Here is a 24,577-nt window from a genome sequence, read left to right as displayed (position 1 = left end):
AGCTGGAAAATTCGCCTGTCGCGCGCGCCGTTGACTCGACTCCTGAGTAGTCGGTTAGCGCGACAGGAGGGTTTTTCAGCTGTCGCGCCAGCCGACTACTCAAAAATCGAGTCAACGGCGCACGCGATAGGCGAAAGTTTGAGTTGTCGCGCGCGCCGTTGACTTGTAATTTGTGATTTTAAGCTCGAAAATGTCATTTTTAGTAGTTTTAGGGTCAATTTCCGCCTTTTTTATGGCGTTTTTCATCATTTTTGGGTCATTTCTAGCCATATGGGATCGCTAGATTTGTGATTTTCAGCTCAAAAATGACAATTTCAGTCGATTTTAGCCACTTTTAGGCACAAATTTAGCCTTGAAAGTGTCCATGTACGCCATTTTTGTACATATTTTGGTGATTTTCTAGCCTAAAATCGCTCTGAAACAAAGTTTTGGGTCAATTTTACTCAATTTTAGGCCATTTTTAGCCACTTTTGGGCCATTTCGAGTCGTTTTTAGGGCAATTTTAGTTATTTTTAGGACATTTTTTATCATTTGTAAGGCAATTTGACTATTTTAGAGCATTTCTAGGTCGAAATTTCGCGATTTTCCTGCTTTTCAGCTAATTTTTCCAAGATTTCGAGGCTTTTCACAGCCAAAAGTCCAATTTCCACGCACCTGAACACTAGAAATCATCGTGGACAACGCGAAAATCGTCGCGCAATCCTTGACAGTCGACTGCGAATCGAACGCTCCTTGGGTGTCCATGAGCAATACGGCAATCTCCTCTCCGTTCTTGTCCTTCATGAGGAACGGCTCACTCCAGATGAGGATTCCGTTCGTGTCGCGCTCGCTTCCGCCACGCCATGAGAATCCGGAGAGCGGCGAGTTGGGCGACATCCATTGGTTGTTGTCCAATTCCACTTCTGGAAGAGAGGAAAAATTGTGAAAAATAGCCTAAAATTGAGGGAAAATGGGTCAAAAATGGCTTAAAATTGAAGCAAACTACCTTAAAATGTGTCAAAAATAGCCAAAAATGGATCAAAACTAACCTGAAATTGAGAAAAAATGGCTTTAAAACAGTCAAAATTGGCTTAAAATTGAAGAAAGTGGCTTAAAATGACTCAAATATGACTACATATTGATCATAACTAGCTCAAAATAGGTCTAAAATGACTTAAAATCAGACAAATATGGCTGAAAAATAGCTTAAAACTGGCTCAAAATGACCGAAAATGAAGCAAACCTAGGTTAAAATTGACGAAAATGTCTTAAAATCAGTCAAAAATAGCCGAAACTAGCTCAAAATAGTCATTTTTATGCTCTAAAACAGGCTCAGGACGCTTTAAAACCCCCAAAAACAGTTATTTCAGTCCAAAAACATTTTTCAAAAATTTGCTCGGATGGCCTAGTGGGATTTTCGACGAAAAGTTTGGAGCCAAGAAGTCCCGGGTTCGACTCCCACCGGTGGCAAATTGTTTTTGAAAACTTTTTTAGGGGTTTTCAGACGCGGGAAGTTCGAAAATCGAGGTTAAAATGGGCTCAAAATGCATTTTTCAGCTCATTTTCAGCCAAAATTCTCGGTCCTACCTCCCATAACCTTGTCTGCTTTCGATCTCCATGTCAAATATCGAAGGAAGAAGTTCAGCAGGAACGATTTTCCTTTACGGTACGCTCCGGCGACTCCAATCACGGCTACCTGGAAAAATATGGGGTTTTTTGGGGTAAAAATATGCGGAAAATCGATTTTTGGCACTTTTTGAAGATTTTTAGGCTGAAAAAAAAACGGATTTAAGAGCATTTTTGAAGCCAAAAAACGGCAAAAATCAGATTTTTTGGTCAAAAATGACTGAAAATCAATTCTGACTCATTTTGACCGGATTTTCAGCATGTTTACTATATTTCAAGGCTAAAAAAGTCGTTTTGAAGACAAAATGAGCCAAGAATTCAGTTTTTTGAGTCAAAAATGAGCCGAAATCGATTTAGGCAGATTTTAGGCCTAAATTTCTATTTTAGAGCATTTTTAGAGCCTAAACAAGGCGAAAAACGCATTTTTTTAAGCTAAAAACATGCTGAAAATCGATTTTTCAGGGTTAAAATGAGTCAAATTGAGTCAAAATGGACTTTTGCCCAATTTTAGCTATTTTCGCCCTTTCTAGACATTTCTTGGTCCAAAATTTTGAATTTTCAAGGTTTTTTAAGCTAAAAACCAGATTTTAAGCACTTTAAGGCTAGAAAACGCCAAAAATCAATATTTCTATGACAAAAATGAGTCAAAATCGATTTCGCCCAATTTAGGCATATTTTGGTTCCAAATTTCGAATTTTCACGGTTTTAGAACTGAAAAATCAGTATTTAGAGCATTTTTGAAGCCTAAAACAGTCAAAAAACACATTTTTAGGGTTAAAATATGCTGAAAATCAAGTTTTTTTGGTTAAAATGAGTCAAAATCGAATTTGGTCGATTTTGACCCTTTTTGGTCAAAAACATTGAATTTCGGCCGATTTTGATGGGATTTTTAGCATTTTTGACCTATTTTAAGATCAAAAAGCCAATTTTCAAGGTTAAAAAAAAAAGCCTAAAATCGGATTTCTAGGTGTCAAAAATGAATCAAAATGAGCCAAAATCAATTTTGGTCGATTTCTGGCCTTTCTAGGCCTTTCTTGGTCCAAAATTTCGAATTTTCAAGGTTTTTTAAGCTAAAAACCAGATTTTAAGCACTTTTAAGGCTAGAAAACGCCAAAAACCCATATTTCTAGGCCCAAAAATGGCTTGAAAATCAATCCTGGCTCATTTTAGCCCGATTTTCATGATTTTTGGCATATTTCAAGCTAAAAAAAATTCTTTTTTAAGGCATTTTTCTACCTTTTTATCGGCAACTTTGGGGTTCAGGAGAATCTGTTCGAGTAGATCAGTATTCAGCTCAAACGAGTGATCAGTCTCCTCGACAACTTCAACAATTCGAACCGCCTGTGGCTCGGCGGGCAGCAACTCTTCCACGTGGCCCGAATGATTGATCATCTCGTCGAGAAGCGACGGTTCGGGTGCTGATTGTTGGTGCACTTCCATTTTTTGCCGGTTTTTACACTGGAAAATCGACTTTTCGGGGGTTTTTAATAGAAAATTTGAAAAAATTTGCGAAAAAATGATTCTAAATCGCTAATTTTCATCAAAAATCCCTTTTTTCCCGCCAAAATCCGTCCAGAAATAATGAAAAACCGCTGAAAATAAAATATTTTTCAAAAAAATACAGTAATCCTCAAAGGCGCATGCCTGGATTTTGTAAGTTGGGTTTTGACTGGAAATTTTTGTTTTTGTTTTTTTAAACGGTTTTTTATGATTTTTGAAGAGAAAAAATGCAATTTCTAGGTTTTCAAACATGTAAAATTTGATTTTACAGGTTAATTTAATTGAAATTCTCTATTGTACTGCTAAAATTTGCGAAAAATAGCCAAAAATCGTTTTCTTCAAAGTTACTGTATTTTCTTAAAGGCGCATGGCAGAAAATTTCGCTTGGTTTCGACTGGAAAACTGATTTGTACGATTTTTAACTAATTTCAGCTGGAAAAAGAACTAAAATCTTACAAAAAAGAAGAAAAGAGAGAAAAAACAAGTTTTTATGACTCAGAAAAGTTTTTGTGTTGTTTTTCAGGCAAAAAAAAAACCAATTTTGCAGCTAATAAATATTTTTATATTTTTCCATTTTTTTAGGCCATAGTAATGAGATAGATAACTTTTCGAAAAAAGAAATGTAGACAGGGAATAATATAACCGGGTCAAAGGCCTGGCGGAGAAGAGCGGTACGAAAAGACAGGGCGAGAGAGTGTGGAAAAACAAGAGAGCGGGCGAGAGAAAACGGCAGGGAGCAGAGAGAGGAGACGCAGAGAAATAGGGAACCACCCCACGGGACACTGCTATTATTGACAGACGACTGGGGGGAATACTGAAGAGGGGAAAATATGTTTATTTGGAAAGAACTAGAAGAATCACATGAATAGAAATTTAAAAATAAAGAATTAAAATTAAAAAAATTAATAAAAATTAAAAAAAAAAATTTTTCGAAAAATTTTTTAAACCATTCAACAAAGCTGAACGAAGTTTAAAAATTTCGGTAAAACAGAAAAAAAATTTTTTCTAAAAAATTTAAAAATTTTTGTCCTCCAAACTTTCAAAAGCAATGCTTAAAAACACATAAAAGTGTCAGACATCAAGTTCCAACACTAAAAAGAACAACACAATTAGGCTCCGCCCACTTTTTATAAATAGTTGCGAAATTTTGGGGTTTTAGGCGACGTGTACGTACTAACAAAGTGCCCAAAAAGCACAAATAGAGTTTATGAACGATTTTGAAATTTGGAATTTTTAGAAAATTTAAAACAAATTTTCTAGGAAAAAAGAAGAAAAATAGGTCAAAGTAACAAAAAAAGTAATCAGTTCCCTGTCAAATTTACAGTGATAGAGGCAGTGATTGACAGTTTTGGTGATGGGAGGATTTGGAATTTTTTGGGAAAAATTTTTTTTTCGGAAATTTGAATTTCGAATAAATTCTAGTATAATACAAATGTACTTTCCTATTTCGGAGTATTAAAATTTTGGGAAAATTTGCATAAAAATAAAGAAAACTTTGGGAATTTTCAATTTTTGGAATTTAAAAGTTTTGGAAAATCTTATAAATGATAGATTTTTATATAGATTTTAGGATTTTCAAATCATATGCTTATCACTTTCACATTAGATCAACTAAAGACAACACAGCTGTCACCAACAATCTTTTGAGAGGAGCATGCCCCCACAAAACAAGTCATATCTCAAAAACTACGGTAGCTATAAAAAAGCTGTCAACTATTAAAATGAAATACACAAAATTTCCTACATTTTGATATAAAAGTTTTACTTCTAGCGTTAAAGGGTCCCAAGATACAAGCTGAGAACCTGAAAATCGCTTTTGGAGCCTAAAAGCAGTATACACCTCCTCAAAAAGCTTGCATCTCAGAAACTAAGAATTCTACCAAAACATTGTTGGTGAACAAGATGAAATACATAAAATTAACTACATTTTGGTATAAAAACCCTCAACTATAGCCCTAGGGAGTCTTAAGATACAAAGATTGGAACCTAAACAGCGCTTTTGGCAAGCTTAAAGCAGGAGGGGTAAGGTATACTATCTTAAAATGGCTGTATCTCAAAAACTAAACGTGCTATCAAATATGTGTAAATTGGTAAAGTAAAATGCACAAAATTATCTACAATTTGGTATAAAAACCATACTTCTAGCACTAAAGGGTCCCAAGATACAAAGCTTGGATCCTGAGATATCTCTTGGGCAGCGCCTCAAAGCGGTGTACCACCGTAAAAGGTTATATCTCAGAAAACTTTAGGAGTTGATACATTTCTGCTAATTGAAAAAATGAAAAACACAAATTCTCCTACATTTTAGTATACAAAACAGGAGTCCCAAGATACAAAGCTTGCAACCTAATGAACGCCTCAGGTGGCTTTATTGCAGTATACATTACCTTAAAATGGTTATATCTAAAAAACTAGAATTGCTATCAAAATTGGGTCAACTAACAAAATGAAAATCATAACACTTCCTACAATTTGATATAAAACCATACTTCTAGCACTAAAGGGTCCCAAGATACAAAGCTTGCAACCTAACAATCGCTTTTGTCGAAAGCGCTATCAAAAAAGTGTCAACTACAAAATTGAAGCTCTATTTTGCCCCCCCCCCCCTATGTTTCAGCGAATTTCTTTCAAATTCTCTTCAGGCGTTCTTCTCAAAAAGATATTTGATTTCCGATCTCCTCTCTATCCCCACCATCTGCCACCCACCCTCGCAAAATGAGTCTCCCCTGAAACAATTGCTTCTCTCTTTCTCTATTTTTCTCTAATCCTCTCCATTTCTCACACTCTCTCTCTCTCTATTTTTTTTTGCTCCGGCTCCTTTAACATTTTTCCATCGGTACGCGCGTCACACGGAGACATAGAGCTTATCGGATGCAACTAAGGAGAGAGAGAGAGAGAGAGTACATAAGGAAGAGAGAGTGGCCAGAGAAGCAGAGCCCCCATTGCTCAGCTGACTGCTTGCCACTGGGGATAGATGGAGGAGGAGAAGGTCGTTTTTCTTGCATCTTTTCCCTTTTTTTGGACCTCCACAAGTTTTTTCTTTTCTATTGCTCCTTTTTTTCGGATCCCGAAAAAATCAAAGCTACCAGAGATGTTTTTTAGGTTCCAAAGCTTGTATCTTACGACATTTTAGTGCTAGTGATATGATTTTGATGTCAAATTGTAGGAAATATTATGTTTTTTATTTTGTTTGTAAACAATTTTTTAATTGGACTCTTAGTTTTCGAGATATGAGCCTTTTAAAGAGGTGTATACGGCATTTAAGCTACCAAAGGTGTTTCTGAGGTTCCAAAGCTTGTATCTTACGACATTTTAGTGCTAGTGATATGATTTTGATGTCAAATTGTAGGAAATATTATGTTTTTTATTTTGTTTGTAAACAATTTTTTAATTGGACTCTTAGTTTTCGAGATATGAGCCTTTTAAAGAGGTGTATACGGCATTTAAGCTACCAAAGGTGTTTCTGAGGTTCCAAAGTTTGTATCTTGGAACACTGTAATGCTAAAGAAATGATTTTAATATCAAAATGTAGGAAATTTTGTGTATTTCATTTTGTTAGTTAACACTTTTTAAGTAGAATTCTGAGTTTTCGAGATATGAGCCTTTTAAAGAGGTGTATACCTCATTTAAGCTACCAAAGGTGTTTCTGAGGTTCCAAGCTTTGTATCTTGGTACTCCTTAGAGCTGGAACTATGAATTATATACCAAAATGTAGTAAATTTAGTGTATTTTATTTTGCCAAATACACTTTTTTAATAGCTTTTCTAGTTTTCGAGATATAAACCTTTTTGAGAGATGTATACCGAATTTAATCTACCAAAGGTGCTTCTTAGGTTCCAAAGCTTGTATCTAAGGATCCTTTTAAGCTAGAAACATGATTTAAATATTAAATTGTAGGAAATTTTTCACGTATTCTATTTTGTTATTTAACAATTTTTGGATAATTTTTTTAGTTTTTGAGATAAAAGTTTTTAAAAGGTGTATACTACATTTAATCTACCAAAGGTGTTTCTTAGAATCCAAAGCTTGTATCTTGAGACCCTTGCGCCTTAGGCTAACGATTTTTATATCAAAATGTGGGAAATTTTGTGTATTTTACTTTGTTAGTTAACAATTTTTTGATAGAAATCTCAGCTTTTGAGATACAACATGTTTTAGGTGCCAATTCTTAAAACTGAATTTTCATGATTTTTCAGAAATCGGTCCATATCTCTGCTGAAAACGGTTCAAGCTGAAAAAAATTAGCACCATTGAGTTTGTTTTGGAAAGAGCTTCGAAATGAGTATAAACACCACAGATTTTCTAAAAATGTGAAATTTCAGTTTTTTTGGGTCCCAAAAATGTCCAAATTTCAAAATTCTTCAAACATAGTTTTGTTTATACTCATTTTGAAGCTTACAATTTGCTGAGTATAAAAATATTAAAAGTTTGAAGGTTAGACTGAAATTGGCTGAAATTTAGCTTCAAAAATTTTGAAAAAAAAAGTTTTTTGAAAATGTTTCAAATTCCCAAATGTCTCTTCTCTTCCACATAGTTAACCTCCTCATCTCATGCCTTGAAACATTAGAACCTCTAAAATCACATGACTTTTCGGCATATGCCCTCTCTCTCTCCCTTTCTCTATTTCTCTGCGTCTCTCCGATTTCTATACTCTCTCACTCTCTCATATGTTTACAGAGCGCCTTCCCGCGACCGGTTCGAGAGCCTTGATGGTACTTTTTTCTCTGTACATTGTGATTTTTTGCCATTTGGAAAAGAGCGAAAGTTTCTGGGGTTTATATGTATTCACTTGAGAGATATAGTATTGGGTTTACTAATACTCTACAGTAATTTGCAAGCCTTGTATCTTAGGACTCTTCAGGGCTAGAGAAATGGTTTTTATACCAAATTGTAGGTAATTTCATACATTTTATTTTATTAATTTACATATTTTTGATAGCACTTTTAGTTTTTGAGATACAGCCATTTTAAGATAGTATACCTCACTCCTTCCCTGCTTTAAGACTGCCAAAAGTGTTTCTTAGGTTCCAAGCGTTGTATCTTGGGACTCCTTCGTAATGGATTTATGATTTTTATACCAAATATTAGAATATTTAGTGTATTTTGTTTTGTTTGTTAAAAATATTATGATAGCTATTATAGTTTTCGAGATATAACCATTTTAAAATTGTGTATACTACATGCAAGCTATTCGTGATGTATCTTAGGTTCCAAAGTTTTTATCTTGGGACTCCTTAAAGCTAGTAGCATGATTTTTATACCAAAATGTAGGACATTTTGTGTACTTTATCATACCATTTAGCAAAATATTAAAAGTTGTCTTAACTTTTGAGATATAACCACTTTAAGATAGTATACTTCACCGCCCCCCAGCTCTCAGGCTGCCAAAAGCGCTTTTTAGGTTCCAAGCTTTGTATCTTGAGATTCTTTAACACTAGACAATTCATTTTTATACCAAATTTTAGATAATTGTATGCATTTTATTTTGATAGTTTACAAGATTTTGATAGAAATGTTAGTTTTTGAGAAACACGCGTTTTAAGATAGTATACCTTACCCCTCCTGCTTTAAGATTGCCAAAAGTGTCTCTTAGGTTCCAAAGCTTGTATCTTGAGACTTCTTAGCGCTAGAAATATGATTTTTATAGCAAATTATAGGAAATTTTGTGAGCTTTCTTTTGTTAGTTTGCAAAAAATTAATAGCTGTTTTAGTTTTTGAGATACTAGTCTTTTCAAGATAGTATATCAAACGCCCCCTGCTTTAAGCTTGCCAAAAGTGTCTCTTAGGTTCCAGACTTTGTACCTTGGGGTTCCTTAGGGCTAGAAGCATGATTTGTATATCAAATTGTAGAAATTTTTATGTATTTTATTTTGTTAGTGAACACTATTTTAATAACTACCGTAGTTTTTGAGTTACAACGTGTTTTGTCGAGAACCATCTGCTCCTCTCTTTTGTCGCACCGCAAAACAGGTGGGTGGTGCCAGTTTTATTATCTTTAGTCGGTCTGATAGGAAAGGGAATAACCATATAGTTTTAAAATTCTAAAGTTTATATAATTATAGAGTTTTCCATGTTTTTTTGTGTTCCAAAAAATGTGTAAGTATTTGAAAACCTCCGCATAGATTTGTGATAGATTTCTTTCAATTCTAATATTACTTTCAATTTTCAAAAAATAGAAAAGTGTCATATAAGAATCAAAATATCACATTTCAAATATAAATGTTATTTTTGATCTGAAAAAAAAAGGAAAAAAAAAACTCTCCCATTTTCCCATTATCTCTAATGGTCTGTCCAATTTCCAGTTGTTTATGTTTTGATCTACCACTACTGTCATTATGGACCAGTCGCCACACCAGCCCCCAAAAAGTAGCCAATCAACAAAATATAGGTCCTGTTTTCACTTTTTTTCTCTCAATTTCAGCCCCACTTTTTTCTCGTTTCCAACCCCCCTATGTTGGCTGTAAAATGAAAACTAAGCGTTTAAAGGCGCATACCTCCCGAAATTTTTGAAAACAGTTTTTAGATTTTTATACCAAAATGTAGAGAATTTTATGTAATTTATTTTGTTAGTAAACACTTTTCTGATAGCTTTTTTAGTTTTTGAGATATATAAGTTTTTAAAGGTGGGGGGACAGGAAATTTTACGGGGGATTTTTGGGGCCAGAGTATGCATTCTACCGTGACGGTGTACAACGCTTAATGTCACTCTGCGTACAGCTGTCGTCCTCGCCTTTATGTATGCAATCGGGCGTGCGCTTTCTCTTTGCCCGCGTGGCTCAGTCGGTAGCGGCGCCGCACCCTCAATCATCGCCCTCACAAGTTCAACTCCTCGAGAGGCATCTTTGAACGGAATTTCGAGAACATTATTTTTTTCATGTCCCCCCACCTTTAAGAGGGCAATGCTAGTAAAGGGCGCCCAAGAGTGTGTCTTGGGGTTCCCAAGCTTGTATCTTGGAACACTGTAGGGCTAAAAAAAAATGATTTTAACAATTAAAATGTAGGAAATTTTGTCTATTTCACTTCTCCGATTTCTCTACGATTTCTACGATTTCTAGTAGACGATTTCTAGTAGAATTTCGAGTTTTCGAGATATGAGCCTTTTGAGATAGTGTATGCCGATTTGAAAGTACCCAGTGTGATTTCTCAGGTTCCAAGGCTTGTATGTTATGAAATTTCAATGCTAGCGATATGGTTTTTACACCGATTTGTAAAAAAATGTTATGGTTTTTATTATGTTAATTAGCTAATTTCTGGTAGAAATTTTAGTTTCCAAGATATAAGCCTTTTTAAGAGGTGTGTAAAGCAACCAGAGGGGTCCTTTGGTTCCAAGATTTGTATCTTGAGACTCTTTGAAGCTATAAAAATGATTTTTATACCGAAATGTAGAAAATTTTATGAACTTTACTTTGTTAATTATTAAAATTACAGTAGCATTTTTAGTTTGTGAGATATCTTCATTTTGAGATAAGAGCATACAGTACCTAGAATACCAAAAGTGCTTTTTAGGTTCCCAAGTTTGTATCTCAAGACCCTTTAATGCTAAAAATATGATTTTTATACCAAAATATAGGACATTTCATGAACTTCATTTTATTATTTAGCACTTTTTAAATATCTTTTTTAGTTTTTGAGATACAACTTGTTTTAGGTACCTATCCTTAAAAAATCTGAATTTTTCGATGTTTTAGAAATCGGTTCATATCTCTACTGAGAATCGTTCAAACTGAAAATTTTCAGTACTATTGAGTTTATTTGTTTTGATAAAAAACTTCAAAATGAATCGAAACACTGTTGGTTTTCTGAAATTTCCGATTTATTCTGGTCCCAGAAATATCAAAATTTCAAAAAGTTCATACCTGGTCTTGTTTATACTCATTTTGAAGCTTAGAACTTGCTGAGTCTAGAAAAATAATAAAATTTGAGTTTGGTCTGAAATTGCCAAGAATTTGGGGGTTTTTTAGAAAATTTCGAAAAAAATTTTTTTTGAAAAATTTGAAATTTTGGTTTTTTCTGAAATTTCCAAAAATGGGGATTTTATTTTAGCTGAAAATTGTTCAAAGTTTAATGTAACAGATGTTCCTGTCTCATTGTTCTAGAATTGTCTATTCTTTTTTCCCCAATTTTCCAATGTCATGACCTTCTCCCCCTTTCCATTTTTCTCATGAAATCACCTGATTTTCTGCCATTCTCTCCCTTTCGATTTTTCCCCCATGTGACCCCCTCCCCCCAGCCCTTTAGATGCCAAAAAACGACACAGACATGGCTAAACCAGTCCAAAATTGTGAATTTGGAGACAAAAGTGACCTTTCCAATCATATGACTCCCAAGAGAAGGCTTGTATGTACTGCGCAGTAAGCGTCTATTACACTTTCTTGTGTCCTTTTTTTTGAAAAAAAATTGGTTATAAATGACCAAAAGAGAGAAAGGATTTTTTCATTTTCTTATCTGATTGCTTTGTTTGTTTGGAACCAAGCAAGCTAGACATGTGATTTTTATACCAAACTGTAGGAAATTTAAAGTTCTATAACTTTGTAGTTGATTATTTTTTGAAGGATATTCTAGATTTTGAGATATAGTCTGATTTTAAAGATCTTCTATGTTCCCTGGGTTGTTCTACTAGCATCTCTCTAGCTCAACTTTGATTGCTTATATCTTTGGAACCAAATATGCTAAACATATGATTTTTACACCAAATTATAGAAAATTTTATGTTCTTTGATGTAGCTTATAGGTTTCGAGATGTAGTTCAATTCCCCCACGTTTGCCTCTTTCCTTTGGCTATCCAAGGTCATATATTTAGAACCAATACAGCTAGAGTTATGATTCTTATACCAAATTATAGGAAATTCAAAGTTCTTCAATGTTGCAATTAAACATTTTTCGAAATTATTGCTAGATTTTGAGATATAACCGGATTCATGCATTTAGTGAAGCTAATTATTCTCTGATACCAAAATCATATGATCCGATTCAAACGTCTTCTATGTCTATGTACATTCAAAGTCGCTATGCGTCTTTAAAAACAATAATAAACTCATAAATCAGTAGAAAAAAGTGGCATTTTCTGTTTATTTTCAAAAAAATCCAGTTCGTCTCGATTTTTGAACAGAACACCACCCGAATCGTCCAATTTTAGCCCCTGTATCTCATTTTCTGTAAGAGATATCAAAAAGTGTTCGCCTGAGAAAATGTAGCTCATATTATGATAAACATTTTATCAGTTGACTACTTTTTGATATTTTTCAAAAGAAGTGAGATATAAAGGCTCACAGTGGACGGTCCGTAATTTGAGTGTTTACGGTAATGTACAAATAATTTTCAGCGTCAATGAAATCATTTTTATTTGTATTTTTAGATTTAATTTTAGATTTTTGAAACTTTAAGATACCGAGATTTGGTTTCTAGAACTATTCAAGAAAATATTTTTCTCAAAATTTCAAATTATCATATCTCTTGACTGATTTCTCTTGACTGATTGACTGATTTTGATTATCTTTTTTTTGTACAGTAATCCTTGATTTTTGAAATTTCATATTTTTGCTCATCGTTAGTTGTCATATCTCCCTTTGAAGTTGACCGGTCTGAAATTGACCGATTGCTCATTCTTAAATCTTCCAGAATATTCTTGGGTAGTTCGACTCGCCAAACAAAAAGCACTGAAAAGAAGATGTCCCGACGAATCCGTCGTGACAGTGAGACCTCGACCGATTCGTGGTCTTTGGTGGAAGGTGAGGAACTACAGTAACCCAAAAAAATTTTAAATTTTTTTAAATTTCAGAAGACCGTCTGGAAGACGACTTCTCCTTGAATTCAACGGACAATGAGCTGGAAACGGAGCCAATAATCGAGGAGCCGTTGACGTCAGATGAGGAGGAGGAGGATACGGCTTCTGAGAAGTCGTTGGATTCAGAATCCGAAGATTCTGAAGATTCTGAAGTCTCGGACATCGAGGAGGAGGTAGAAGAGGGCCAAGAAGCGTTGGAGGACGTTTCTGAGGTCTCTGAATCCGAAGATTCTGAAATTTCGGGATCTGAGGATTCTGAAGAAGAGGCTGATGACGTGGCATCTCAAGTTTCTGAACTTTTGGAGATCAACGAGGAGGAGGAGGCTCGTGAGGCAGCATTGATGTGCAAGGAGGATGAGAATTGGATGTTGGAGGAGTTGGAGGGTTCGTTTGATAAAAAATTTGGGGAAAACGGGAAATTTTGATACCGAAGAATTGCTATTTTGAGTTTTTAAGAGATCCTAAAAAGTTAAAAATTTTTTTTTTTTTAATTTTTTAAATTTTTTATTAATTAAAAATTTTCAAAAGCCTATATCTTCGTTAGTTTTTAATGGATTTTCAATATTTTTATATCAAAATGTGCCAATTTTCATGAGTTTTGTTGCATTAATTTATCTGTTTCTGATAGCAATTTTGGTTTTTGAGATACGAGAAAATAGGTCTACTGCTTCCAGGCGACTGGAAGCTTTTCTTATGTTCTAAAGCTATTATCTTCGGACCCTTTAATGCTAGAAAAATGGTTTTTATATCAAAATATAGCTAATTTTATAATTTTTATCTTATTAGTTTACAAAATTTAGATATCATTGCTAGTTTTTGAGATACAACATGTTTTAGGACCCGATCTTCAAAACCTGAACTCCTCAGATCCTTCAGAAATTGGTCCATATCTCTGCTGAAAATTGTTCAAACTGGACAATTTTATTATTATTCAGTTTGTTTCAATAAGAGCTTCAAAATGAGTATAATCATGACCCACTTTAGAAAATTTCGAAAATTCATTTTTTAGGTATTTTTTAGGGCCCACCACGAAAAATGTGAAATTTCAATTTTTGTCAAATCTAGTCGTGTTTATACTCATTTTGAAGCTTTTGACTTGCTGGCTGTAGAAATTAAGAAATTTTGAGGTTGGACGAAAATTGGCTGAAAGTCGATCACTTTTCTGAAAATGTAAAAAAAAAATTTTTTTTGGAAAATCGAAAATTTTCAAATACTCATATTTCAGCTAATTTCCAACATTTTTCAATGATTTTTATACCAAAATGTAGCTCATTCTTTGAATTTTCATCATATTTAAATTTCTCAACTCTAACTTTTATGAAAATTGACTTATTGCTTCCAGAAGACCAAGCCTCCCAAGCCCGCCGCTCCTGCCGTCTACTTCTGGCCTTCTCCCTATTCCTTATGGTGTTCCCATTGGCCGATATTGTCACTTCATGGGTCCTGACTTATCAAAACCACCGTTCCATCAATTTGCCAGAACATTCGAGACTGATTTTCGAGAGTTATAGCCCGCAGAGCTATAACGCCGAAAAGAAAAGTTTCGTCTGGAAGGCAAGTGATGCCGAGGAGGAGGAAAGGAAATGGAGACGTAATCAAAAGGTAATTATTCTAAAATTAGAAGAAAAATCCTACATTTTAAGTTTAAAACCAAGAAAATCGCTAAAAAATGAAGAAAGTTATGGCAATTTCAAGTCTGAATAAGGTTTTTTGGAAGATTTCAAAATTTTAAAACCCTCATAACTCACTCAGTTTTCCGTTTATTTTTTCATGGTTATTATCATTCATTTTGTCTTGAAAAGAGCTTCAAAATGAGTATAATCATGTCCCACTTTCGAAAATTTCGAAATTTGGTGATTTTGGGTCCCACCACGAGAAATGTGAAAATTCAATTTTTTCAATTTTCAAAGTAGATCATTTTTATACTCATTTTGAAGCTCATAACTTGCCAAGCCAAGAAATATATGATTTTTGTAAGTTTAGACGGAAAATGGGTAAAATTCGAGAGCTTTTCTGAAAATGTCAAAAAATCTCGAAAATGTCAAAACTACCGTATCTCGCTCAATTATCACCCAAAGCAAATTTCAATAAGATAGTTAGGTTTTAAAAATTTCAGGTTTCAAAATGAGCCCAAAAACGACTAGGCTCCGCCCACTTTCATTTTTCGGATGCGTCGCGGTCGTGCGTCGCGTGCGCGTGCGAAAATTCAAAGTAGCCTAGTCGTGTTTAGGCTCATTTTGAAGCTCACAGCTTGCTAAGTCAAGAAATACATAAATTTTGAAGTGTAGACTGAAAATGTCTGAAATTTGGCTGAAAATCACTTTTTTGGAAATTTTTTTTTCCAAAATTCAAAGCTTCATAACTTGGTTCGTTTTTAAGCTATTATGGCGGTTTTAGGCTTAAAATGTAGCATTTTTCTTCTAATTTGTATAAAATTTAAAAATGTTTAGACCGAACGCAACAATCTCCATCTCCTCAAGCGTTTCCTAACCCCATCATCAGAAGAGACCACTAAGCCAGCTCAATTGACAAGAACCGTCGATGTTATGGAATTTCTGACAAATAGCACATATTATTGGAAGAAGCAGTCGGAGGAAGAATTGGAAGATAATAGAGAGATTTTGATGAAAAAACTTGAGGAAGAATTTGAGGAAGAGTATAGAGAAGCCCTTAAGGACTTTGTGGATTCGGTCCAAAAATGGAAATGGATAATTTCAAATGCCACAGCAAATTTGCAAAATTCGAAAAGTTGCCGAGCACTGGCTCCAATTCCACCGGCTCCATTCACCCCACGACGCATTCAGAAGCGTCAATTGCCACGTCATCAACCGTGTTTCGTGCATGTGAATCAGTCGAAATGGACTTGTCAGAAGAACTTGCCATCTGTGATTTATGAAATTCCGAAAAAGTCTTTTGGGAAGATTCCAAACTTCACTATTCTGCCACGTGGCGTCGCCTACAGTAAGAAGCAAAGAGGATACGGTAGAAGTGGAGGGCAAAAGGAACAATATGAAGTTTGTGGAAAGGTGAGCAATAATTTTAATTTACCCATAACTTGGCTCATTTTGGACCAATTTCTTTGGATTTCTGTAGCTAATAAAATTTCCTTTATTTCCACAAAAATCTTGAACAACTTTCAAATTCGAAATTTTCCAAAAAATAATCATAACATATTTTTTTTTTTGAAAATTATCCCAAAATTTTTAATTTTCCCATATCTCATCTCATTTTAACCCGATTCTCTTAAATTTTGGCTTAAAATTGAGTTAATAAAATTTTCTACATTTTTACAGTAATACTGAACACTTTCCGAAATAAGAAAATTTCGAAAAATCGTCGACTATTTGAAAAATATCCCAAAAAATTGTAATTTCCCCATAACTTGTGTTTAAAATGTAGCTAATAAAAATTTTTTTCATTTTTACAATAATCCCAAGCAACTTTCTAAAGCAAAAAATTCCCCAAATTTTGAAGATTTTTTCTGAAAATTTCAAATTTCCCGACACTTTCCTTCCTTTTTCAGAAGGCCAGCCAATCGATGCGCAACACTGTCTCCAAGCCAACTGACACGTGTCACTCTCGACAACTCTCAAAATTCAGCCCTCGCAGAAAACACATCGCCTACAAGGCCCCACTCCCGTGCAAGATCACCGCTTACAGTAAGTCCCTATTTTTTCTGTCTTGAAATCAAAAAACTTGTGTCTGAAAACGTGATTTTTGAATTTGTTTTGTCTAGAGCTTCAAAATGAGTATAAACACGACTAGATTTGATAAAAATTGAAATTTCACATTTTTCGTGGTGGGACCCGAAAATCGAGAATTTTCGAAATTTTCTAAAGTGGGTCATGATTATACTCATTTTGTAGCTCTCCTCGAAACAAACACAGTAGTACAAAAATTTCTGAATTTTAACAATTTTCAGCCGAGATATGGACCGATTTCTGAAAATTCTGAAAATTTTTGAATTGAATTTTTTCTATAACTCAGGTCATTTTGACCCGATTCTTGTAAATTTTGGCTTTAAATGAAGCTAATTTAATTTTTAACACGTCTACAGTAATACTGAGCATATTTCAAAATCATAAATTCTCAAAAAACTGACCTAAAATTGCTTTTCAGATAAAAATTCCAAACATTTTAATTTCCCCCATAATTCAGCTCATTTTGACCCGATTTTGGTGTATTTTAGCTCAAAATGAAGCTAAAGAAAATTCAAATAGCTACACGACAGTTTTTGGCAATTTTTAAAACCAAAATTTCTCAAAAACCCGTCATAAAATAAGTTTTTTGAAAAATATTTCAAAAAAATTTAATTTTTCAAAATTTCCCCATAACTCAGCTCATTTTTACCCGATTGTTAAAAATGTTAGCTTAAAATGAAGTTAATAAAATTTCCAGTAATTCTACAGTATTCCTGAGCTATTTTCAGAACCAACAATGCCCAAAAAATCGTTCAAACCATCGACATCCAGTGACGATTGGCTTCAGAAGAGAAGCCATCATCGTGCTCAACTTCGCTCCCGAGCCTAATCATTTTTTCGAAAAATGTTGAATTTTTTGAATTTTTGTACACTTTTCTGTCCCCTGTTAGCTTTTTTCGATTAGATTTTTTCGATTTGTAAAAATGGATTTTTTTGAATTATTGAAAAAAAAATTTTTTCAAAAATTTCAAAAAAAAATCCAAAAAAAAACCAATTTTTGTACAAAAAATGTGTGTATTACTGTATACTTTTTGTGTTTTTTTTCTACTTTTTCCCCAATTTTGCTTTCAAAAAACCCCCAAAATCTGTCTCTAAAAATTTGTATAAATCAATTTTTCTCGGAATTTCTAGTTTTTTTCATTTGGAAAAAAAAAATATATATATATATATGATCAAAAAATTAAAAAATTAAAAAATTTGAAAAAAATTAGAATCGAGTAACGTGAGACGTCGATCGAGAAGCTGCACCGGATTTCCAGTCTGAAAGTTTTAAATTTTTCAGAAAAAAAGACTCAGAACTTTTTCAAAACTAGTTGAATCCTAAACATTTATTGAGATTCGATCTTACCTTGTTGAGAGCTTTAAAATGAGCCTAAACACGACTAGGCTCCGCCCACTTTGAGTTTTCACAACCGCACGCGACCGCGACGCGCTTGAAAAATCAAAGTGGGCGCAGCCTGATCGTGTTTGGGCTCATTTTAAAGCCTGAAATTTTTAAAATCTAACTGTGTGATTGAAATTCGACTTGGATGAAAGTTGAGCAGGAAACGTTTTTTTTTTTCCCAAAACTTTGACTTTTTTCAGAAATGATTGAATTTCAGTCAAATCTTTGTCGAAATTGAAAAAATAGCATTATTTTAGTGTTCAGCTCGATGAGAGCTTTAAAATAAGCATGAACACGACTAGGCTCCGCCCACGTTGAAATTTCACCTAGACACGCGACGCACGACCGCGACGCTTCCGAAAAACTCAAAGTGACCGGAGCCTAGTCGTGTTTGGGCTCATTTTGAAGCTCTCAGCGAGGTGAATCCAAAAATTTGATTATATTCTCAAAATCAGAAAATCTAAAGTTTTACCTCCAGTTTTTGTGAATCCCATGCTTGTCACTGTCGCCGCGTAGCGCTTCAGATACATTTGCATGAAGCCGGCGCGGACCTAAAAATAAAATTTTGAAAATTAAGATGTGCAGGTTCTACCGTACCTTGGAGCTCAGAAAAATCAAAACATAAGGCTGTGAAATGGTCAAAAAGTCGCTGGCAAACGGAAGAACCACTTGAGCAATTTGACCGAGCATTGAGGTCCGGGATGGGTCGAGTTGGAGCACAAACTGAAATTTTTCGGAGTTTTTTGGGCTGAAAATGACCCAAACATTCAAATTTAACGCTAAAAATTACCCTAAAGCGACCTAGAAATCATAGAAGTTGGTCTAGAAATGCATAATCCTGATTTTCAGATACTTATATTTTCAGATATGTCTGAAAATTGCTAAAAAAGCAATATGAAGGTTTTAAAAGATGTTTTTTAGACTAAAAATAACCGGAAATTTTGAATTTTGCTTGAAAAATCACCCTAAACTGACCCTAAAGCTAGGAAAACCATCCCTACCGTATTCGCCGCCGCAAAGCACTGAATAATCGAAGAAAAGATGGTGACCAACAGCAAATTCCTCTCGACAGTTGAAATTTTGGATTGAATAGTTTTCAGACGAATTACAGAGATTATATTGAGGAAAACTGAAAGGGAAACTGCAAATGCCATGAAGTAGATGACGTTGTAGTAGGCGGGCAGGATGTTCTGGAATTTTAAGGATTACTGTAGTTTTGAAATATGGAACCTAAATAAATTTTATAGCATCTGAAAGCCCTTGTTCTCAAAATCACAATGCAATAAAATCAAGTTTTTAGCTCAATTTTGAAGCGAGATATGCGTCTTTAAACTTTGCTGAGAGACGCGGAGAAACGAGAGCGCTCTTGTTTCTCTTCGTCTCCCCTGGCTTTAAAGGCGCATAACTCAAAAACTAGTAAAGTCATCAAAAAGGTGTCAACTAACAAAATTTTTAAAATAAAATTTCACACATTTTTGTAATTTAAACTTTTTTGATAGCTACAGTACTTTTTAAGTTATGCGCCATCAAACTTGGTGCATATGATTTTTGTGGGAATTTTATCAAAAATTTCAAAAATATGCGATATGTTATAACATCTGAAAGCTCTAAATCCAAAAATCAAAATGCGCTAAAAATCAAGTTTCTAGCTCAATTTTGGAGCGAGTTATAGCCCTTTTTGCATTCGAGAGACGCAGAATAACGAGAGCGCTCTCTCGATTCTCTGCGTCTCGGGGAAGTGCGCTAACGTTAAAGGCGCATAACTCAAAAACTAGTAAAGTCATCAAAAAGGTGTCAACTAATAAAATTTTTAAAATAAAATTTCACACACTTTTGTAATTTAAACTTTTTTGATAGCTACAGCACTTTTTAAGTTATGCGCCTTCAAAGTTGGTACATATGATTTTTGTGGGATTTTCTTACCGAATCCGATTTGATGGTGTACATGTCTAAAGCCGAGTTATAGGTGTAATAGGGTACTGTAGACAAGATTGTACGCGTTCCAATAGTCATCACAATAACGATGAGCAATGTGAGAATTGGGAGCGAAAATTTCCAGATCTGAAAAAAAAAAATTTGAAAAATTTTTTTTTGAAAAATTTTCAAACACCGTATCTCGGTCAAATTTGAACCGTTTTTCTAGATTTTTTGCTTGAAATCATCGGGAAAACATGCCAAATTTGAACATTTAAATTTCACAAACCTTCTCATTGATAAAATAGAAGAAAATTGAAGTCGCCCGATTCAATGACATCATTGTGACCATACCGTATTGAAAATAGGCATTTCCAAAGTGTAAGAAATAGCAAATATACAGAAAACCACCGGTATATTGATTATTTTGTCCCAAAGAAGCAAATAAATTGGATAGAAGGCAATCTTTACAAGTTCCATTCGGTAAACGGAGGGTTATCATTGAGTTTAGCCAGTTAGAAGGTTCTGGAACACTTTTTTAGGATTTTTGAGGTAATTACAAGCTTCTAGGGTGATTTTTGATGGTTTAAATCAATTTTCGGGTTTGATTACCCATAGAACTTAATTTTGGGTTCAATTTGAAAGAAAATTGAAAAATTAAAATTAAATTGAACTTTTTCATATTTTCGAAAATTTTCATCTCGAAATGTAAAGCGAGTTTTCAGGTCCTAGAAGCGCTCTAGGGTTAATTTTGATAATTTTAATCAATTTTTCAGGGTAAATCACTCCTAAAATAGATTTTTTGGTTCAATTCGAGAGATTCATCAAAATTTGGAAAAACATTGAAAATTTCACATTTTAAGAATTTTTTCATTTTGTAGTGTAAAGCAAGTTTTTAGGTCCTAGAAGCGCTCTAGGGTAATTTTAATAGTTTTATTCAATTTTTCAGGTACTATTACCCCCAGAAAACAATTTTCAGACTGAAAATTCACTTTTTTTATTTTTTCCAGAAAATTGAAAAAAAAACTCTGAAAACTCACAAAGGGATTCTGGAACACTTATTCCTGTTTTTGCCTGGTTTTTAAGCTTTTAGGGTGGTTTTTGACTGTTTAAATCGATTTTTCAGGTCAAATTACCCCTAGAAATTGATTTTCAGGCCCAAAATTCACTTTTTGGTTTTTGTTCAAAAGATTTTCCGAAAACTTACAAAAAAGTAATCAGCAATCACTATATGAAAAAATGCGGATTTGAATTCTTTCCAATTTTTGAACAACATAATAATGAGCAATGTATAAATGGCAAAAGAAATTGAGCAGTAGAAAAATGAGCCCAGAAATTTCAGATTGAAAAGTGTCATTTTCTGAAAAATCGAATCCCAGAAATTCATTATTTTCAGAAATTTAAGACTAAGAAGATCAGGAAGATCAGGAAGAATGAAAGTGCGGATTTTCAGATTTTCAGACAGACTGGAAAAGTAGAAAAGTGGTGTGAGAGAATTTCTTTTTCTGAAATCTGAAAATTCTGAAAAAGTCTGAAAACTTTTTCAGACAAATTTTCTTTAAAAATATCATCGGAATCTCTTGAAATTTTTAGATTAAAAAAACCTGAAAAATAATTTTTCTGGAAATTTTTTTCGGCTAAAAAACAAGCCTGGTGGGTGGGGGGGAACTGAAAAAAATATGAAAAAAATGTGCTGAAAATTTGGAGAGAACCAAAAAAAAAGGCTGTAATTTTCAGATATTTTCTGGTTTTTTTTTCAGCTGGAACGAAAAGAAAATTACATGAGTCAGGGATGAATAAGAAATGAGTTTTTAAAAAATGTACAGTAATCAGAAATTAAAAAGAGTCAGAAATTAAAAAGAGTCAGAAATTAAAAAGAGTCAGAAATTAAAAAGAGTCAGAAATTCAGAAATTCAGAAATTCAGAAATTCAGAAATTCAGAAATTCAGAAATTCAGAAATTCAGAAATTCAGAAATTCAGAAATTCAGAAATTCAGAAATTCAGAAATTCAGAAATTCAGAAATTCAGAAATTCAGAAATTCAGAAATTCAGAAATTCAGAAATTCAGAAATTCAGAAATTCAGAAATTCAGAAATTCAGAAATTCAGAAATTCAGAAATTCAGAAATTCAGAAATTCAGAAATTCAGAAATTCAGAAATTCAGAAATTCAGAAATTCAGAAATTCAGAAATTCCAGAAAATTAAGAATTTGAAAAATTCGACAATGACAAAAGCTCTGAAAATTGCTATCATTTCAATTTTTTCAAGAAGAAAATAAGTTTCGGTTCTAGATTTTGATGTTTCAGAGAACCTAAAAATCAGAAATTTCGAAAAATAAATGACTATGAAAATTTAAAATGACTATGAAAATTGAATTTCTCGAATTTTTTGGATCATTTTAAGTCAAAAATCTGAAAAGTTGACTGAAAATTGACTAAAATAAATAAAGTTGAAAATTTGAAAATTTGATTTTTTTTTTGAAAAAATCGAAAATTTAAAATTCCCATAACTTTGTTCATTTCCAACCAATTATCGAAATTTTTAGCTCAAAATGTTTAGAAATTTGTATATTTTCATAAAAATTTGTTGGTTTAAAGCAAAAACGCAAAAATCTGAAAAGTTGGCTGAAAATGGAATTTGAAAATCATCTTGAAAAAAAGTTTTTTTTCAGATTTTTCAAAAATTCAAAAATTTCAAAAAATTTAATGAAAATTGCCATTTTTAATGTTTTCAATGTATTTTGAAGGTATTTTTATCTATTTTCAAAGTTTTTCAAAATTTCGAATTATCTTTAAAATTTTGAAATTTTCTCAAAAACTTTTTTCCCATTTTTAGATTTTTAAAAATCCAAAAAATCACGAATCTCTAGAATTTTCTGCTAAAATGCACAAAGAAAAAATGATGGAGTTCCAAAGAGTGCACATGGTACTGATATGCACCTGATGTCATTAAAATCTCAAAAATCAAAAATTTTATTTTCAAAAAAAATTGAAAAATCGAGAAAAAATATTCAGTTCCTTGGCACTTGTGACGCTCTGGACCCAGACTGACGGCCTAAAACAAAAAAAATAGGCTCCGCCTCTTTTTAGGCTCCGCCCACTTACCAAGACTCTTCACGAAAAAGACGCCAACTTTGGGCGATTTGCCGAAATACATTTTCAGCATTTCCAGACGGACCTGAAACTTAAAAAAATTATTCTAATAAAATGTTCTCTACAATACCTTGGAGCTCATTAAAATCAAAATATACGGTTGAGAAATTGTCAAGAAATCGCTGAAAAATGGGAGCAGACTTGGGCAACTTGTCCGAGTACTGTACTTCGAGATGGATCGATTTGGAGGAGGAACTGAAAGTTTTGGTTTTTGCAATTTGCATTTTCTGAAAATATCGATTTTTCCAGACATTTTAAGCTGTAAATCATAAAAATTGGCTGGAAATGAGCAAAGTTATGTAATTTTCAATTTTTCAATTTTTTCGAAAAAAATTTTTTTTTTGAAAAATTAAAATATTCATGACTTGGTTCATTTTCAGCCAATTTTCAAGTTTTTTAGCTCAAATTTTTCAGATAACTTTCTATTTTCAGAAAAATACAAAAAATCCCGATTTTTGAAATATTTTCCTACCGTATTCCCTGCCGCGGCGCACTGTACAATAGAACTGGCAATAGTGGAAAACAACAAATTCCGCTCAATTGTTGATAAACTTTGAGAAGTGATAAAAAACTTCAATTTCAACACTGAAAATGTATTTAGAATTACAGATGAGGTTACGGAAAGGGCCATGAAATTGATGACGTTGGAGTAGGCGGAGAGGATGTCCTGGAATTTTAAAAAGGGGTTACTGTAGTTTGGAAAAATAACTAAGACAAATTTTAAATTTTCTGAAAGCTCTTACTCTGACGAACAAAATGCGCTAAGAATCAAGTTTCTAGCTTAATTTTGAAGCGAGTTATAGCCATTTTTGCAAACGAGAGCGCTCTCGTTTCTCTGCGTCTCTCCCGGCATGGATGGTGCGCTAACTTTAAAGTGACATAACTCAAAAACAAGCGAAGCTATCAAAAAGTTGTCAACTAATAAAATGTTTAAAATAAAATTTCAAACATTTTTGTAGTTTTCATCTTTTTGATAGATACAGTACTTTTTGAGCTGAGCGTCTTTGAAGTTGCTGCAATTGATTTTGTGGAATTTTCATATCAAAAATCTCAAAAGAAAGATTTTAGTAAACACATAAAGTTGTATATCATCTGAATGCTTTTTTCCGAAAATCGAAATGCGCTAAAAATCAAGATTCTAGCACAAATTTGAAGCAAGTTATAGCCCTTTCTGCATTTGAGAGACGCAGAGAAACGAGAGCGCTCTCGTTTCTCTGCATCTCTCTTAAATGCAAAAAGGGCTATAACTAGAGCTAGAATGAACCTAGGAAACTGGTTTTTTTTTGCATTTTGATCGCTAGAAAACATTGTATTTTAAGCTAGTTCTTGAAAATTTTGGAAGTTCAGGAAATGTTTAAAAATTTCAAAAATATTCGATAAACATTTTTTTAACGATTTTAGAAATATTTTCTGAATAAAACTTACCGACATTGTATATCATCTGAAAGCTCTAAATCTGACAATCAAAATGAGCTAAAAATCAAGTTTCCAGCATGAATCTGAAGCGAGTTATAGCATTTTTTGTATTTGAGAGAC

At 33.4% G+C, this 24,577-nt stretch overlaps 3 protein-coding genes across 3 annotated transcripts in view; 1 reads left to right on the top strand and 2 right to left on the bottom strand.

The window, feature by feature from the left end:
- Nucleotides 1-3,045, bottom strand: part of CBG13900 — a gene marked incomplete at both ends in the record, with an annotated part of 8,235 nt that extends 5,190 nt beyond the window's left edge. Inside the window, 3 exons of the mRNA XM_002634751.1 lie at nt 655-902; nt 1,567-1,675; nt 2,842-3,045. Coding sequence (XP_002634797.1) covers nt 655-902; nt 1,567-1,675; nt 2,842-3,045 — 561 coding nt within the window. The remainder of the gene's footprint in view (nt 1-654; nt 903-1,566; nt 1,676-2,841) is intronic.
- A 9,727-nt stretch (nt 3,046-12,772) lies between these two features.
- CBG13902 lies at nt 12,773-17,419 on the top strand (the record flags this gene model as incomplete). Its single annotated transcript, XM_045236316.1, has 6 exons — nt 12,773-12,833; nt 12,884-13,273; nt 14,115-14,491; nt 15,340-15,915; nt 16,413-16,548; nt 17,319-17,419. The coding sequence occupies 6 exons, from the start codon at nt 12,773-12,775 to the stop codon at nt 17,417-17,419; spliced, it is 1,641 nt and encodes a 546-aa protein (XP_045095304.1).
- Nucleotides 17,420-18,562: 1,143 nt separating this feature from the next.
- Nucleotides 18,563-24,577, bottom strand: part of CBG13904 — a gene marked incomplete at both ends in the record, with an annotated part of 7,834 nt that continues 1,819 nt past the window's right edge. Inside the window, 7 exons of the mRNA XM_045236315.1 lie at nt 18,563-18,697; nt 18,976-19,164; nt 19,898-20,035; nt 20,178-20,413; nt 22,994-23,066; nt 23,112-23,300; nt 23,514-23,708. Of these exons, the coding sequence (XP_045095303.1) occupies nt 18,563-18,697; nt 18,976-19,164; nt 19,898-20,035; nt 20,178-20,413; nt 22,994-23,066; nt 23,112-23,300; nt 23,514-23,708 (1,155 nt within the window). The remainder of the gene's footprint in view (nt 18,698-18,975; nt 19,165-19,897; nt 20,036-20,177; nt 20,414-22,993; nt 23,067-23,111; nt 23,301-23,513; nt 23,709-24,577) is intronic.

The sequence above is a fragment of the Caenorhabditis briggsae genome, assembly GCF_000004555.2.
Source record: "Caenorhabditis briggsae complete genome, chrIV, whole genome shotgun sequence".
NCBI lineage: Eukaryota > Metazoa > Nematoda > Chromadorea > Rhabditida > Rhabditidae > Caenorhabditis > Caenorhabditis briggsae.
Note: the sequence above shows the minus strand (reverse complement) of the source record. Positions and strands in the feature narration are given on the sequence as shown.